At 41.0% G+C, this 17,245-nt stretch overlaps 1 protein-coding gene across 1 annotated transcript; it reads left to right on the top strand.

Annotated features, from left to right (window-relative positions):
- The first annotated feature begins 8,162 nt into the window (after nucleotides 1-8,162).
- On the top strand, nucleotides 8,163-17,013 carry LOC139159522 (RE1-silencing transcription factor B-like). The gene is made up of 5 exons (XM_070736832.1): nucleotides 8,163-8,201; nucleotides 8,566-8,739; nucleotides 10,709-11,490; nucleotides 12,757-12,840; nucleotides 15,923-17,013. The coding sequence occupies exons 3-5, from the start codon at nucleotides 10,719-10,721 to the stop codon at nucleotides 17,011-17,013; spliced, it is 1,947 nt and encodes a 648-aa protein (XP_070592933.1). The 5' UTR covers nucleotides 8,163-8,201; nucleotides 8,566-8,739; nucleotides 10,709-10,718.
- Nucleotides 17,014-17,245: the final 232 nt, after the last annotated feature.

The following is a 17,245-nucleotide window of genomic DNA, read 5'->3' as shown; positions in this document are numbered from 1 at the left end:
GACGCCCTGCCTCTGGACTTCTGTTGCCAGCGAAGCGACCATTTTTGCACTGCTGGGATTTCCCTGAGGCTCCCCTCCATAGGAAACACCACCTCCAGACTTCCGTGTTTTTGCGATGCTGCAGGGGAATCCTAGCAGTGCAAAAACGGGTGCTTCGCTGGCAACGGAAGTCCGGAGGTGGAGTTTCCCAGCGAGGGGACCTGGGATTCCCCTGCAGCGTCACAAAAACACGCAAGTCCAGAGATGGGGTTTTCCATGGAGAGGAGCCTCAGGGGAATCCCAGCAGTGCAAAAACTGGTAGTGTACTTTGGCTGGCAAAAGGGGTGAGTTTTGGGCTTGCATGCATTATTTGCTTTTCCATGGTTTCCTATGGGAAACATTGTTTCGGCTTACAAACTTTTCACCTTACAAACCTCGTCCCGGAACCAATTAAGTTCCAGCAGACGTGGTAGATAAATCCACAGTAACTGAATTTAAACATGCCTGGGATAAACATATATCCATCCTAAGATAAAATACAGAAAATAGTATAAGGGCACACTAGATGGGCCATGAGGTCTTTTTCTGCCGTCAGTCTTCTATGTTTCTATGTAAGACGAGGTATCACTGTATATATATTAGACAAGAAAAAACATACATACATACATATTCATTCATATATACAAAGATGTATATACCAAAATGGAAGAAAATCAGAGTAGTTGCAGATTGGCCAAATCAATCACAATTTTTCATTAAGAAAACACATTTAAATGGGCAATGGATCCCTGCAATACATCAGATTGCAATGCACTTGATGTAGAACAGGATGTCTGTTAAATAACTTTTTGGCACTTAGGGTTACACTTAATTTATTGGGGAGAAAGGGGTTGTGTGGCAAAACCTATGCTGGGTGGATGATAATTAACAAGAGGATACTGCAGTATTTTGAACTTGCTTGAGTCAACATTTCTTCGTTATTTTTCTGGTTTTGAAGGAGCAATGTTTTACTTTTATTAAATTAATTGAGACAGGTAATCCTTATTTTTTAAAAAGATTTTACAATTTTATATGACCTGTTCTGTTATAAATTATATAATTAACACACATGCCTTGGAGTGGTAGCTTGTTGAGTTCTTCGCAATCATAACAGCGTTTCAGCATTATGAAGGTAACAAACAAAGGAACTTGGAGCCTGTACCTAAAGTTATCGCTATTGCCCTTCCTTTCAATCATAGGATTACAATCTGGGTGCTTATGAAGGGTGTGTGTGTGTGTCTGCTCAGGGATTAAAACTCTGGTTTGGATTTCAGCAAGGAGGATTCTCAGCCCTGAGTTGGAGAGAGAGACTCGTGCTGCTGGGCCTACGAGAGTTTTTCCCACCCCACATTTCTTCCCTGGGATTCCCATCTGCTTAACCACCTAAGAGAAGTGGGAATTCAGAAATTGTGGTTGTTGAACAAAGAGGTCACTTTGCTCAATGATTGAGATTCTTGTTCCAATTGTGGTAGTTAGGCAAGGTCTACCTGTTCTAATAAATACTGCTGCTTGCACATATTCTCTAAAATGATCTCGGAAGAAAAAAACATTAATGATATCAGAAAGTATAATTCATTCTAAATTACAATTATGGTATAATTATATTATACCACAATTAAAATATATAATTATAATTATATATTATGGTATAATTCATTCTAAATTATAGAATGAAATCCAGTAAGTTTTGTTCCATAGAACCTGAGAGAGAGATAATTTCCCTCTCCATAGCTCCTGCTATTCACTTAGTATGTTCTCCAAAAGGCAATGGAACTCCCCAGAATAACCTGATGGGAGGGGAGCTCTGGAAAAGAATGGCAGCAAGAGAGATTTCCCCCACTGTGTGAAAAATAAAATAAACAAGTACAAATTGTAGCTTTTAAAAGGGGAAATTAAGGAATATTGAAGCAACAGAATACCAATAGATGAAAATAACATTTTAATTGACCTATGTACAATACTACGTTTTTTTCTGGAGATATATTCAGTTAGATGGATCTTACTTATTCATATCCAATATATGTCTATAGGATTGGAGCCTTACTGATTCTTATGCAACGGTAGCATATAATAAACTTCTGATGCTTTGAACCTCAACTCCTGTTGCTGGCTATTTGTGCCTGACGAGAGAGATGACTGGCCCAAAGTCACCCAACTGGCTTTCATGCCTAAGGCGGAATCTGAACTCATGGCCTGGTACCTTAACCATTGGACCAAATTGCTCTCTACTATTCCAATTTTAAGTGGAAATATGCAACAGTTTTGAAGCAGGAGATATTTCTGCAACTGAAATGCTGTATCATGAAATACAATAAATGAGACCATGGTACTGCTGGGGCAATGCATATTTTGCAGCAGGCAGAATAGAGGTTGCAACACTAGGGATAATAAAATTAGTGATGATTAAACAGTAATAATTTCTAGCACAAGTAGTCCTTGACTTACACTAGTTCATTCAAAGTTACAATTATTCTGAAAAAAAATGACACTACTTTTTTTCATACTTCGTAATACCCTATGGTCAGATGATTTTCCGAACGCCATCACTCTACTAAACAAATAATTCCCTCAACACTGTCAGACTTTCTACTAAATCTGCACTTCTATTCTACTAGTTTTTCTCATCATTCCTTTCACCCATTTCCTCCCATGTTGACTGTATGACTGTAACTTGTTGCTTATATCCTAAGATTTTTATTAATACAGTATTGCTTCTTCATTGCTTATTTGATCCCTATGACAATCATTAAGTGTTGTACCACATGACTCTTGACAAATGTATATTTTATTTTATGTACGTTGAGAGCATATGCACCAAGAGAAATTCCTTGTGTGTCCAATCACACTTGGCCAATAAAAATTCTATTCTATTCTATTCTAAACAATTTAGTACAACAATACAATGCAACTAAGCCAAAAACATATGTATGCCGCCCCGAATCTACGGAGAGGGGCGGCATACAAATCTAAATTAATAATAATAATAATCATCATCATCATCGTCATCTAATAAATAATATTACAATTTCAAAAGGATTAGGGGCCTAGCTTATCCAACACTCTGGACCAATGCTGAAGGAAACACACACACACACACACACACACACGGGGGCGGGGGGGGGGGTTGATGGTGGTGGTAGAGGTTGGAGGGAGAGGGGAGAGAAGAGAGAAGAGAGAGTTGGGGGTAGAGAGGTGTTTTTAAGGCCTTATAGAAAGCCAACAGATCTGGGGTGAGGGATGCTGTTCCAAAGGACAGGCTTTAATTTTCATGATCAGCATCTTTATTTCTTTTTCACTAGACAAAAACAATAGAGAGCAACACGGCCACTATGGAACACAGGGCAATAATCCTGCTTTGAAAACCAGGGAAAACAAACCTTCTGATAAATCAACCAATGCTTAGAAATGTCCCAATGGTGACAATCTTCCCTTCTAAGGAAAGAACTGTCCAAAAAATATCAGCTACAGTCCACATTACAAAGTCTCACGATCTACACAGCAAAAATCAGCTTCCAGTTTCCCCTCAACTTTACATCTTCTCTTGAGTTTATGCCTTTCAACTTTGTTAGATTCTGGATCTTCTTTCTTTCTTTTTCTTTGACTTTTCTGCTTTTCTTGTTCCTCTGTAGCTGGGGTGGGCAATTAATTTTGCCATGGGGCCGCATGAGAAATTGGGATGGTTTTAGAGGGCCGGACTAATATAATTAACTCAGTTCTACCCAATACTGTAAAGATCCAGACCCTGGCCTGACCTAAACCCCCAGACCCACTCCACAGACCCCTAATTGTTTGCTTTACGGCAACACAGTGCACCACAGTCACTGTGCTGGAGTGTTTGCGTGGTTTCTATGCTCGGCCGTTCTCGGTAGGAGGTCGGGGTCTGCTCCACTGCGAGGATGAAAGAGCTTAACGCATCTGCCGGGACTCCTCTGGTTCTTGCTTTCCCCATGATTCACCAGGAAAGCAGGAACCGGGGGAGTTCCGGCAGACGCGGTGAGCTCTTTCATCCTCATACTGGAGTGGACTCTGACCTCCGCAGACCGGTCACAGATAGTGGGCAGGCCGGATGCGGCCCACGGGCCACCCCTTGCCCTGGTCTGCTCTATAGGTTATAATGTCAGCTAAAAAGGTTTAGTCGGAAAAGGTCAAAACGTTTAAGCACCTAAAGTATAATCTATATCGCTCTATAAAATATTTAGCTCATATAGCATTACAGAAATTCTATATAATAAAGTCTTTAATTTTTTGATGTTAGTAAGGATATTTGAAATTTCGAATATGACCTGAATATCATAAAACCAAAAATTGTTTTACAATTTACAATTTCAGTTTTAAAGTGTTGAAGCATCACTTTATCAGAATGCTGCTACCCCTTCTTTTGTCCCACTTTTTAAACAATATCTTTATTGTTGTTGTTTTTTGTCTAAACAGATTAACAGACTTTGCAAATTATAATTCTCTAAGAAAGTTTATGGTCCTATTAAAAGCTTCTCCGGAATCATTAGTGGAAATAAAGGCAATGCTGGAGATTGACCCTGTTCCAGTTTCATGCAGCATGTCAGTTTTCTATTTTTTTTTAATTAAAACTTCTTACACCTTAAAAGTAACAGGCAGCGTGGCACATATAAAAGGTAGCATCCTTGGGCACGTTGGCATGTCTAGGTGCTCTGCCAGAGACCAGTGAAAAATCTAATTACCACATTGCAGATTGAGGAGATGTAAAAAAAACAACCAATGGCTTCATCCCAGTTTTCTTTCCCATCAAAAACAATGACATCTGAACTAAAATTTCATATGTGTATTCTTCATAGGCATGATTGAAGTAATGTATTTCTCATTTTATTCAATGGAACACAAATAAATGAGAAGACACCATAATTATCTGATAAAGACATCCGGGAAGAAAATCTGGAGTGGATGGAAAATAGCATGGAACAATGGAACTATGATCCCCATCAAAAATCCCCACTACCCTCTACATTAGAAAAAGAGTTGCACTGAACTCAATGGCTGTATTAATTTATTATTATTATTATTATTATTATTATTATTATTATTATTATTATTTAATAATAATGATAATAATGATAATGATAATGATATTTGTATGCCGCCCCTCTCCGAAGACTCGGAGCAGCTTACAACAAAAATACAAAATACAAATCCAATGATTAAAACAGCAGAACAGTTGAAACCCTTAATTAAGAAACACTCATACAATCCAACCAAACCATACATAAAACAGAGCGGCCGAGGGGAATCAATTTCCCCATGCCTGGCGGCAAAGGTGGGTTTTTAGGAGTTTGCGAAAGGAAAGGGGGGGCAGTCCTAATCTCCAGGGGGAGTTGATTCCAGAGGATCGGGGCCACCACAGAGAAGGCTCTTCCCCTGGGTCCTGCCAGACGGCACTGTTTTGTCCACGGGACCTGGAGAAGGCCAACTCTGTGGGACCTAATTGGTCGCTGGGATTTGTTCCAAGAGCTGCAATCCTTGTGCATTCTTAAAACAAACAGCTAAACAAGGAACCCTCATAGCATCATGTGTGACAACCCCCTTATTTTATTTTTACACTATGCCTACTGAGGTAGAATATACTAAGAGTTAATGACCAGTCCAATATCTGATTACATACAATTATTAAGGGTAAACTCAATTTATCCTTAGGATATTAACTTGGGAATTTAATAACTATAGTACATTGTTATCTGCAGCCTAATTTTCCAAACTGTGAAACATTTCAAATTATATATTTGTTTGAGTTGTTTTCTTTGGAAGAAAGCCATGGAGGGTTTGGCATTTTTATATTTCTGAATTGTTTTCAAAAATAAAGTTTAAGCACAGTAGGAGACCTGCTTTAAATTCTAACCTTGACAGCAGTGTTCCCTCTAATTTTTTGGCGGGGTGGGCGGAAAAGTATAGTGTCTGAGCGGCAGTCCCTTCGGGACTGGGCAGCACAGAAATAATAAATAAATAAATAAATAAATAAATAAATAAATAAATAACAAACAAACCCCACCCTATTTTGCCTCAGAGAATTTCAAAATAAAATAATGTACTGTGTGTCTATAACAGTGAGCTCATAATAGGGCAACTCTATCAATATCAAAATGCCACTTAAATAGTTGAGCTAGTTTCAAACTAGATTTTGATTTTCTTTCTCTCTTCCTTACTCCCATTCTTTTTCTTTCTCTTTCTCTTTTCCTTCCTCTCTTTTTTCTCTCTGTTTCTCTCTCTTCCTCTCTTCCTCTCTCTCTCCTTCCCTCTCACTCTTTCCCTCTCGGCTTCTGGGCAGGTTTGGAAAACTGAGTTGATGATGATTTTTAAGTGAGCGATTGCTCACTTCTCAGCTTAGAGGGAACTATGCTTGACAGACAACTAAAGTTCTTTGCTTCACTATTAGATGGCTAGCAAGATAAACCACTATTCCCAATCCTTATTACCATAGTTGAGAGTCCAAACTGAGCTTGACTCAACTTCTGTAACTCAATCAGTAATCTGTTGTTCTTTTCACCCAGCAACACTTTGTCCCGCCTCCTTCTTCTGGCTAGAGCAGAAAATCTATGAATCATGTCTGTTCTTGAGGCACCTTAACTGCTGTGTCTAAGTAATATTATATATTTATCAGCACACACACCCCCTTTGCTGGCAAGAATTGCCTCGGAGAATAAGCATTTGATAAGAAGGCAACTTGCTTGCTTTTATTACCAAGTGTTGCTTTACTCAACAGAGTTGATTTCCTGCATCCTTCTTCTGGCAAAAAACAAGCCAGGGAGTGGAAAAGGCGATTCTGAATTTGGGGAAGATGGGCTAGATCTACACAATATTAAGGTTTAGGAACAGCAAAGCAAACATTGCTTTAATAACACTATCATTTGCATTTTACCTGCTTCACTAAGACCAAGAAATAGCATAGGGGTGGGCACAACAGCTGGTTAATATGATTTGCAAGTCCTGCAGCTCAGTGGCTGAATTTGTAGAATTCATGTGATTTACACCTTTTGAATTCTGGGTTTGCACACTATGCACAATGGTAAAACACAGCTGGCCAGCTTGTAGTGTGCTGTGTGAACCAACCCATTAAGTTGATTCTTTGAACCGTGATTTTATTTATTTTTGATTTTATTTATTTGTGAAATCCGTACGTCGTCCAACTCCAATTGGAATGATAATTGAAACTATGGGTTAATGTGTTATGTAGTCAATGGCTTAGCCCAGTGTTTCCCAACCTTGGCAACTTGAAGATATTTGGACTTCAAATCCCAGAATTCCCCAGCCAGCGCTGGCTGGGGAATTCTGGGAGTTGAAGTCCAAATATCTTCAAGTTGCCAAGGTTGGGAAACACTGGCTTAGCCAACTGAGTCACATCGAGAAGGGCAGCATGGAAATCTAAATCAATCAATCAATCAATCAATCAATAAACAAACAAACAAACAAATGTATTTATTTATTTTATCTTGTTGGGGAAATATTGATAATTTATTGCTTTAATGATGTGCCTCAGTTCCAGAAAGTTAATTAAGTACATTGTGGGAACAGGACCAGCATATTTAATACCAGTATGCAGTCCTGGTTTTCCTTTCACCCAAAGTAAAGCAAACATAAATTGAGGTTTTTGACTTATGAATCCCTGGATATTGAAATTCAGCAACTGCGCCTAAGTCATGCAATCTGCTTTATGCACCATCTTTTTAAAGGCAATCATAATTCACAGGAGAGTCTCCAGGAGGAGCGAGGCAAGAGCCAGTTTACCTAATTTAAGATGGCACAGCTTTGCTTTTCAATCAAGCTACTTCTCCCACCCACCTCCCTTCCCCCCTTTAGGATACTCCTCTTCTGCTGCCAACCAGGACGTCAAAATAAGCCCCCACACCAACCCCAGACAAGAAAGGGCCACTAAAAAAACATGACTGCGCGTGAGTACCAGACAGGTTTCGAGGCTCCCGACACCGCGCGGGCCAAAACCCTGACCTGGCGTGAGGGGGAGGGGCGGGTCAGCGCAGGGCAGTAATTGGATCGGGTTAGGATGGGCGAGGCCGGCTCTCTCCTCGCGGCGGCGGCTGCCGTTGCAGGCGCGTGGTGAGCGCTGGAATGCGCGGACCTTCGCCGTTGGCCTGCGCGGACCCTTGACTCCCGAGGAGGGCTTTCCCAGGCGAGCGCAGAGAAGGAGAAGAAGCGGGAGAGGTGTAAGGAGCCCACGGCCGGGCTTGGAAAGTTGGGGTGCGCTAGAGGGACGACGAGTACATTCAGCTGGCGGTTTGGAGGAACGCGGGAGCGAGCTTGTGGCGCTGTCCAGGGCTGATCTGGAGGAGGCTTGTTCGTGCTTAGCTTCGGCGCTGCTGCGCGTGGGACGGCGGTTGGAGGGGGTGGAGTGAGCGGTTGGGGAAAGCCGAGCCGAGCAGGCGGGGAGGACTTGGCGAGCGGCGGTGCCTCTCAGGAAGGAAGCCCCTGGAAGGAGCCCCAGAGGAGAAGTCTCCCTCTTTGCCGGGGGAGGCTTGCCACCCCGGTTCCCTTCTCTTCTCACCACGGGCTGTAATTTCCTTGCTGCAGGAAGAAGGGAAGGAAGTTTGGCGGGGAGGAGCCGCCTCCGCCGTCGTCTCCCTCGCTGCGGAGAGTTGCCGAGGAGGAGGCCGCAGCAGCAGGAGGAACAGCAGCCGCCCTGCTTTTTGGAGCTGGACAGCGATTTCTCGCCGTCCCCGCTTTCGGACCCCTTCGCCGCCAGCGGTGAGGTTGAGGGTGGCGGGGGTGACCTTGGGCTCCGCGCCCTGCACGGATGGAGAAGCCCAGAGGCGTTGGGGGGGGGGGCTCGGAGGTGGGAGTTGGGCCTCGATCGCCTTCTCTCCCCCTCCACGCTTTACCCCCCCCCCTCCACCGATGCGGAGCAATGCTCGTCGAGGAAGATTCTTGCTTAAGGGTTAGGGGTGGAGTGGGTGGTTCTGGTTTTTTTTAAGGGGTGGGTTGAGGAGCTCCTGTCGGCAATTCCCCCATTTCTCTTAGATCGGGGAGCTGCTTCAAGGAGGGAGGGGGGGGGGAAACAAGTCCCCACCCGCTTTCGCTGCCGCCTTGGGGGGGAGGGCGGCCGAGAGAAACTTATGGGCGAATCTCCTTCGTCTTCGGCGACTTTTTCAAGAAAGTTACGGAGGAGCTGGAACTTTTGGGAGGAGAGTTTAAAGCCCAAAAAAAAGGAGGAAAGGAAAAGCGGTAGAGGACGCGTCCGCGGAGGCCTTGAGTTTGCCCGAGTTGGAATCTCTGCTTGCGAGGCAAAGAGTTTTGCGAAAGAGAGCTTTGTGCTCCTACTTGGTATTTGAGAAAATGCCTATTTCTGGAATGCAACAGCCGCCGCTGCCGCTGGTTGGCTGGGCTGGCAATGGACATTCATAGAGTGAGGGGCTTTTTAGACTGCAAACTTTTGGACTCCTATCCTTGTGCTTCGTTTAAATATATTTACGGAGTGGGAACTTGGTGGAGCTTCAAAATCAGTTGTACATAGAATCAAGGACTGAAGGCCCCAAAGGTTGCTGCTCTATTTAAAAGATTCTTTCTGGCTTTTGAAAACTTTCAAGTTGAAATACAGTTCGCTTCCTCTGATAAGAAGCAATTTCAGATATAGATCAGAGAATTACGGATCTTTTTAGGTTTAGACCAGAGCAAGCGAGCATATGTAAATTAAAATCACCCCATGCTGTTAGTTTAATTTCAAGACTGAATAGCCCACCCAGCAGGGTAACAAGGGTTCATGGATTTAATTAGAATCTTACCAAATGCATACTGGTTTAAATGTTTGAAAATAAATTGATCACATGTGATTATCAAATATTCTTACTGACGTGGATTCCTACATAATATAGTAGTCTGGAAACGTTAATTTTCAGTAATTTCATAATGGCTGTGTTCATGTAACATAGTGCACAACAAACTAATGTGACACATTTTAAACCTAGTATTTTGGGTGAACTCTGCCTGAGTTATTCGTTAATGGTTCAGTGAGTTGTCCAACCACAGAAAATTAGATTAATTCCATAAAATGCTCTGCAAACATAGTAAGTGGCTATGAGGTTTTGTTTTTGTTTTGGTTTAGCCTAGCATGATATGCAGACAAGGCCATTATGGTTTGTGCAACAACTATAGTTAAAAGTTCTGGTTGAACATATGTGATCCCAGCCAGTGTTTTAAATAAAAGTTGCATAGGACCTTATTTACAGTTATATTGCTTGAAATCTAATTTCAGCAGCAATATATAGTACATAATAAATACATTTTTACACCAGGCAACTGATAATTGTATTACGCTATTAAGTACTGCCAGTAAAATACAGGGCAGTCAACTTTGCCTCATAGAAGTTAATTTATGTATAGGCATGATTCAAGATAAGTGAAAAATCACAGTTAAGAAATGGACATTTGAGCATTATCTTTAATTAGCTCATCTCTATGACCTTTATTAACCATGGTTTTAGATTATTTATTCTTTCTTTCCCTGTAGAAGTTTTATGTAATTGAAGTTAACTCAGGTGTTCTAGGTTTTTACCGTACTTAATGGAAGTAGTTTTAATTTTATTTAGATTTTATTGACAGCCATGTTGTGTTTTTTTGTTATGTACAAAAGAGACCAGTGAGTATAGTATGGTTTACTTACAAAATTCATCTTAAAAGTATGGTTTGTTAATTTACCAATTGTTTCTTTTTTTAACAGAATTATTGTTATGACAATGCAAGTGTTGGGTCAATCTGGTGGCAGCAGCCTATTTTATAGCAATACTAACCTTAACATGGCACTGTCAAACGACATGTATGACTTTTCTGAACTTTCCAAAGCTGAAGTGGCAGCACCTCAACTTATTATGCTGGCAAATGTGGCCCTCACGGGCGAAGTTAATGGCAACTGTTGTGATTATATGGTTGGTGAGGAGAGGCAAATGGCTGAACTGACAACCGTGGGTAACACCAATTTTTCAGACAGTGATGGAGAAGGAATGGATAATTCACAAAGAGCAGAGAATGACTCTGAAGAAATAGAAGATATAGACATAGACCTTATTACTCCTGAGGTTCATGATGCGGAAGCAACTGGACTATCAGAGTCTACTGTTCCTCACTCTTCTGATCAAGAAAAAGTCTTTTCATTGGAAGCACAAGATGCTCAGGGGAGCATAGATGACAAAAGTAAGGGTTTGAAGAACAAACCATTTCGTTGCAAGCCATGCCAGTATGAGGCAGAGTCTGAGGAAGAGTTTGTCCATCATATTCGGGTACACAGTGCCAAGAAATTCATTGTAGAAGAAAAAGCTGAGAAGCATGGCCAGGTTGAAGAAAATGACACTAGCACTACAGAGGAAATTGATTTTTCTAAGGGGCCTATAAGATGTGATCGCTGTGGTTATAACACTAACAGATATGATCATTGTTTGGCTCACTTGTGCTCCTACTTTTCGAATCGGAAGAATAACTACGTGCAGCATATTCGAACTCATACAGGTATGTGTTGCAGCTTTTTGAAATCTGTTAATGAGCAATTGTATAGATTATATTTGCAACATTCATTCCATCAAACTAACAGTCCTCTGGGTCTGCTTTATAGCTAGAGCCTTTTGGAGTAGATTTGAAGTTGATCGATGGAAAAAGGGATATCTCCCATTGTGAATGGAAGTGATTTCAATACCTAATGTAGGGAAAATAAAATTGTCCACCTACCAGGCATACTGTGTTCCTACTGAAAGCCGTATAATACATTTCGGGACTGGAACAGCCTTTCAATTTAATGCACCATAACTATTCCAGAGCAGTCAATTTATTTAATATTTATTGTTGATATATACTTTCTAGTACATTCTTGATGTAAAATGTTGTTATGGTTTCTAAATTAGAGGATGTTTAGGATTGGACCAATTTAAGAAAATTGGTTTGGATTTAAGTTTAGGTTTGTTAAGGTAAATTAGATATAAACTACATTTAGCTTGATTTTACCTTTAACTAACTGATACTAACACAATTTATATAAAGCTTTTCTTTTCATTCTTCACTGATTTTATGATTGTATTTGTTCATTGAAGAAAAATGGTTGCTTTTATAATTTGAGGTAAATAGGATACGTTCAGTATGCAGTCATGAAAATATTATTTCTTATGAGTCACTCTATAACTCAAATCTTATGAGCCATCCATTCCCAGTTTCTTCCAAGTCCTCTGGTATTCCTCCCATTTGCAATGAGAGTTTAGAAGAAATAAGAAACTGGGAGAGTCTTCTATTCTTTTTTATTAGGAAGTAAGAGTTTTGTTTGATACAGGAACTTACGATCCTAGAGTACAATCCCTGTTTTCCCCAGTTTTAAAGTAACAGAGCAGAGCAGTCTACCAATTGTGCAGTGATTTTCACTGTCTCTGTCATTCTAAAGTTAGGAAAGGAGGGGTGATGATTGCTAGTCAATCATGTGATGACTGTGAAAACTATAATGTGTAGGTGGAAGGAAGGGCAGTTTGGAAGCTTCTGAGGGAGAGCATTTTCTAACAGTGCTCAAGCACGCTATCTTAGCCGAGTTTTCCTGCTGCAGAAAAATATTTATTTTGTATTCCTGGATAACAGCTAGGTTTACAAAGCAAGAGAATTACTTTTTAGGTGAAATATGGCAGCTTGTGAATGTGATAGGATTATTAATGTTTGCTGTATTTGCCAGCTATGTTGAATTCTGGGAAAATAATTATGACAACAGATTTTATACTTAATTTTAATGCTCTGTTTTCACAGGCGAGCGTCCCTACCAATGTTCTATGTGTCCTTATTCAAGTTCTCAGAAGACTCATTTAACGAGACATATGCGTACTCATTCAGGTTGGTAAAAAGGCAGTTCCAAAGGATTAAGATGGTATTTTAATACATGCAAGGTTGCAGGCAGCATTTCAGAGTTTTCCATATTAAAGCTAGCAATGCAGGGCTACATCAGCCAAGAAAAAGAAAAAACAGAAAGCAATTATTTTATGGTGCTAATTTCTGTTAAGTATCACATATGTTTGTTGATGTTCAGACTTTAAGCCTTTTAGGAAGATAAATGTTAATTCTTGATTAGATGTAAAATTCAGTCTGCATTATTTTCTCAAATCCTATAGAAAATATTCATTACTTTGGGAACAGTTTTATATATTTTATGCATCAGAACACATAAAGTGCTTTCTAAAATGGGAATGTGATAGATATATTTGGTTATCATATGGATTGTGGGAAGGTCTGACATTTGAGGGTATACCATGTTGCTAACCTGATCTTAAATTACATATTGCAGTATTAATTATCCATATTATATATGAATTGGTTACACTGCAAAATAATGCCTTATTGAAAAGTTCTGAGGAAAAAAACCACTATTATAGACAGTATTAAAGTAACAGTTGCTGATGTAGCAGCAGCAGTTTCTGTAGCCTGGCCCTTGGATTCTTTGCTGACCCACAGAGCCTTTGTTTTTGGTGTTACTGGCTCTGTAGCAGCTGCAATTTGCTTTTTAGAGTAGGAGCACAATTCATTATGGGGAGATAGAGATACTGTAACCATCATCTCTAAGCTTAGAATTGAGTGAGTGGTATATATCTGTCATGGTGAACCTATGGCACGTGTGCCATTAGTGGCACACAGCCCTCTCCACAGGCACACAAGCTCCACTTGATTGACCAGCTCAGCTCCACTGCGCATGAGCAAGTGCCTTGCCGTTGGCCAGTTGATTTTTGGGTCAGACAAACTCATGCTTTCTCCTCACTTTCTGCAGTCCATGTCTTCCCATATCTCTGGAGATTCCACCCCAGTGTTGTTTGGGCATGCAAGGCTTCCTCCTCCAGCTCCATTTGGGGATGGGAGGCTTCCCCTCCCCCAGCTCTGTTTGGGGAAAGAGGCTCTTCCCCCTCCCACCACTGTTTTGGGATGGGGGGCAAAACGTGAGGTGGCCATTGTGCATGTGCGCATGTGCAGGGGGAGGGTCATGCGGGAAGGGGCATTGCATCATATGTGTGGGCACTTGCACATGTGTGACAGTGCACATGCACACACTTTCGGCACCTGAGAGAAAAAGGGTTCATCATCACTAGTATATATAGCATGCTATCAGTGACACCTGTAGTAGCAGTGCAGTAAGGTTGTTTTAATTTGAAGCCTGTGAGAAACATTTTAAAACTCTTATTGCCTAATCTACAGGATGTTTTTTTGTACTTGTATGTTTTCTTTTGGGTTATCTGTGCCACTTAACTAAACATACAACAGATAGTGGTAGTTGAAATCTATGCCCAAAGTTAGGGCTATTGTATCACTTCTACAGCCGTGTGATGAAAATTTGGGAGCTTGGCACCCTGCCCATACTTATGACTGCAGGTGCTTTAACTTTCCCCATCTCTGCTGTTTTACAGCCCCCTACATTCTGTGGCTCCCGCTGCCCAGCTAAACTTTGCCATTTTTTTTGCTTCTGCTGCTGACCAAGCACACCCAGGGTGGCCTTTGTGAGGCAGCTGCTGGGGCCTTCTAGAGACCATGTATGGCCTTCTCCAAATCATGTACAGCCTTGTGAGGTTTTGAACCCTTCCAAAGCCTTGTGAGAAGGCCATACATGAGCTGGCAAGGCTACATGCTGTTTGGAGAATAGTGCAAGTGGCTTTGGAAGAAGGCCTACCAAGGCTAGCAGCCAAAGGCCACGCTGGACATGCCTTGTCATTACTGTAATAGGGCAAAGAAGACCGTGAAGATCAGTTGGCATGGTGGAATACAGGGCAGCAAATGTCTTCTTAGAGATGGGGGAACAACAGCTGCTTTGCTCTGCCCTGTTGGAGATTTCTGGGCATTGGATGTTTTCTGGGTGTTTAGTGCATCCTGAATACCGTCTTCTTTCATTCCGTTGTGGACATTTCTTGGGCATTTGGCACTTCCCAGGATGTAGCGCATTTGCATCACACTGCTGGGCCAGGCTGGAGTGACTGAGACTTCCGTGGTGGCTGTGGCCTCCTTGTACTCGCACTGCACTAAACACCCTTCCAGAGTTGCATATGGTCTATTTTGGGCCTCCCCTAATCCCTGAAGCCCCCCACCATACCCCCATCTACCTGGGGCTCCCTCTAAACAACCAGTGATTCTATTTTAATGATGGCATGTGACATCTCATTTTATGACCATTTCACTTCCAGTCCAGTTGTGGTCGTAGGTTGAAGACTATCTGTATGGACTTCTACTTTTACTGTAAACATTCCCCATTGTTCCTTCAATTTGCTCTGTTCAAATGTGAGTGTTATTGTCTATTTGGGAGAATAACACCAGAAGAGTGATATCAGCACAGTTGAAGGAAACTGCATTTGCATAATTACAAAAAGCAAACAAACCCACAAACTATTTACCCCTATTCAGTTTGCTCAGCTACGTAATTTTGCAAACATTTTGAAACAATATGGAAGTTAAATTACAGCAGTTTATTCATCATTTTTGCTCAGAATATTAAAGTATTCCTTATTTCCAAATGGTTGGATATACAGTCTAAGTATTAAAATATTATGTTGCCGGGAGTGGGGTGGGGAAACGGTTATTCCTTCATTGAGAGTATATTTTCTTTTGGGGTATGTACAATAATTGTGTAAGATAATTATTCACCTATAATTTCCATTTTTCTACATTGCTTTCAATGGACCAGTTTGGTTTGGATTCCAAATGCTAATAATACTATAGAGTGACCTTCTGGTATGTATATAACATAGATGGAATGTCTAATGATTTCTTGCATGGTTGTTTTCTTTCTTGTATTTTGTTGCTTTTTGTGAACATGTTAAGTGGAAAATCAAATTATTCTTAAATGCAAGAAGTTCAATAGCATGATGAACTGTATAAATCTGTAGCTGTACATAATTTGTGATTTGTAATGTAATGGTTATTAATTGCTTCTTCCTTGCTTTAGGTGAGAAGCCATTCAAATGTGAACAGTGCAGCTATGTGGCATCAAACCAGCATGAAGTGACTCGACATGCAAGGCAGGTTCATGATGGGCCCAAACCATTGGCTTGCCCCCACTGTGATTATAAAACAGCTGACAGAAGCAATTTCGAGAAGCACGTTGAACTCCATGTCAGCCCTCGTCAGTTCCTTTGCCCAGCTTGTGAATATGCTGCATCCAAGAAATGTAACTTGCAGTATAATATCAAATCCAGGCACCCTGACTGCTGTGATATCACAATGGATGTCTCAAAAGTAAGATTAAGAACTAAGAAGAATGAAGTTAACACCTCTGAGAACATTAACACAGAGAGTAAACTAGATAGGAAAAGAATTGCAGATGAAGCTTCTGATCCTGAAGAATGTTTTCCTGCCCGTAAAAAACAAAGGAAGACATATGATACTTCTTCCAGTGAGCAGGAACCTGTGCTTCCCATTGAGGGAGAGAATCAATTTGCACCTGAAAATAACATATATCAAGAGCTACAGGAACAGCAGGTGGACACAAATATCCCAGAAGAGATCGAAACCCAAGAAATATTGACAGGGCAAGAGGAGATTGCAAAAGATGTTTCAGAGAATAACACTGAAACAGGACTGGCAGTTATGCCTGGGACCAGCTCTGAGGATTCAGATGCCAACGTAGAAAAAGAAGAAATGGATATTTCATCAGATTTATGCCAAGATATTGAGATGACAGAAATCTGTGAGATGGAAAGTGTGACTGATCCAGATTTAGTACAAGAAATACCATCAGTGCAAACATGCGACAAAGAGATAATGAGTAACGCACATCAAGAAGATGTCTGTTCTACACAACAATTACAGGCTGAAGACCCAGCAGGAGCTCAACCTTACCAAACCCCAGAAAAACAGGCACACAATACTGGAGCAGATTTCGCTTCATCATCACCAAGTGGCACAGCAGTGAATGAAAATCAAGACGTGGAAGAGGACGAAGGTGTCCATATCCTATATGTTCAAGTGTGTCCGTATGTTTCTGATTATCAGAGTGCTTGCCAGTCCCCCAGTGGGGATGTTCTATATATAGATTGAGTGATCAGGGAGGCACCAATTGGAATAACTTATTCCATGCAGAACCTCTTCCTTGAAAAGGTGAGCATGAATTTTGGATACAAATCCTGAGGCTGCTGATCCATGATTAATAACTCCTTGAAAATTTGCCAAGTACGCAGGCCATGTTTGATAACAAAGTTGTTATATAAATGGAATCTTAGAAATACAAAAAAACATATAACTTTGATGCTCCTAGTAGAATCTGCTTTGG

This window comes from Erythrolamprus reginae, chromosome 2, assembly GCF_031021105.1.
Source record: "Erythrolamprus reginae isolate rEryReg1 chromosome 2, rEryReg1.hap1, whole genome shotgun sequence".
NCBI lineage: Eukaryota > Metazoa > Chordata > Lepidosauria > Squamata > Dipsadidae > Erythrolamprus > Erythrolamprus reginae.
Note: the sequence above shows the minus strand (reverse complement) of the source record. Positions and strands in the feature narration are given on the sequence as shown.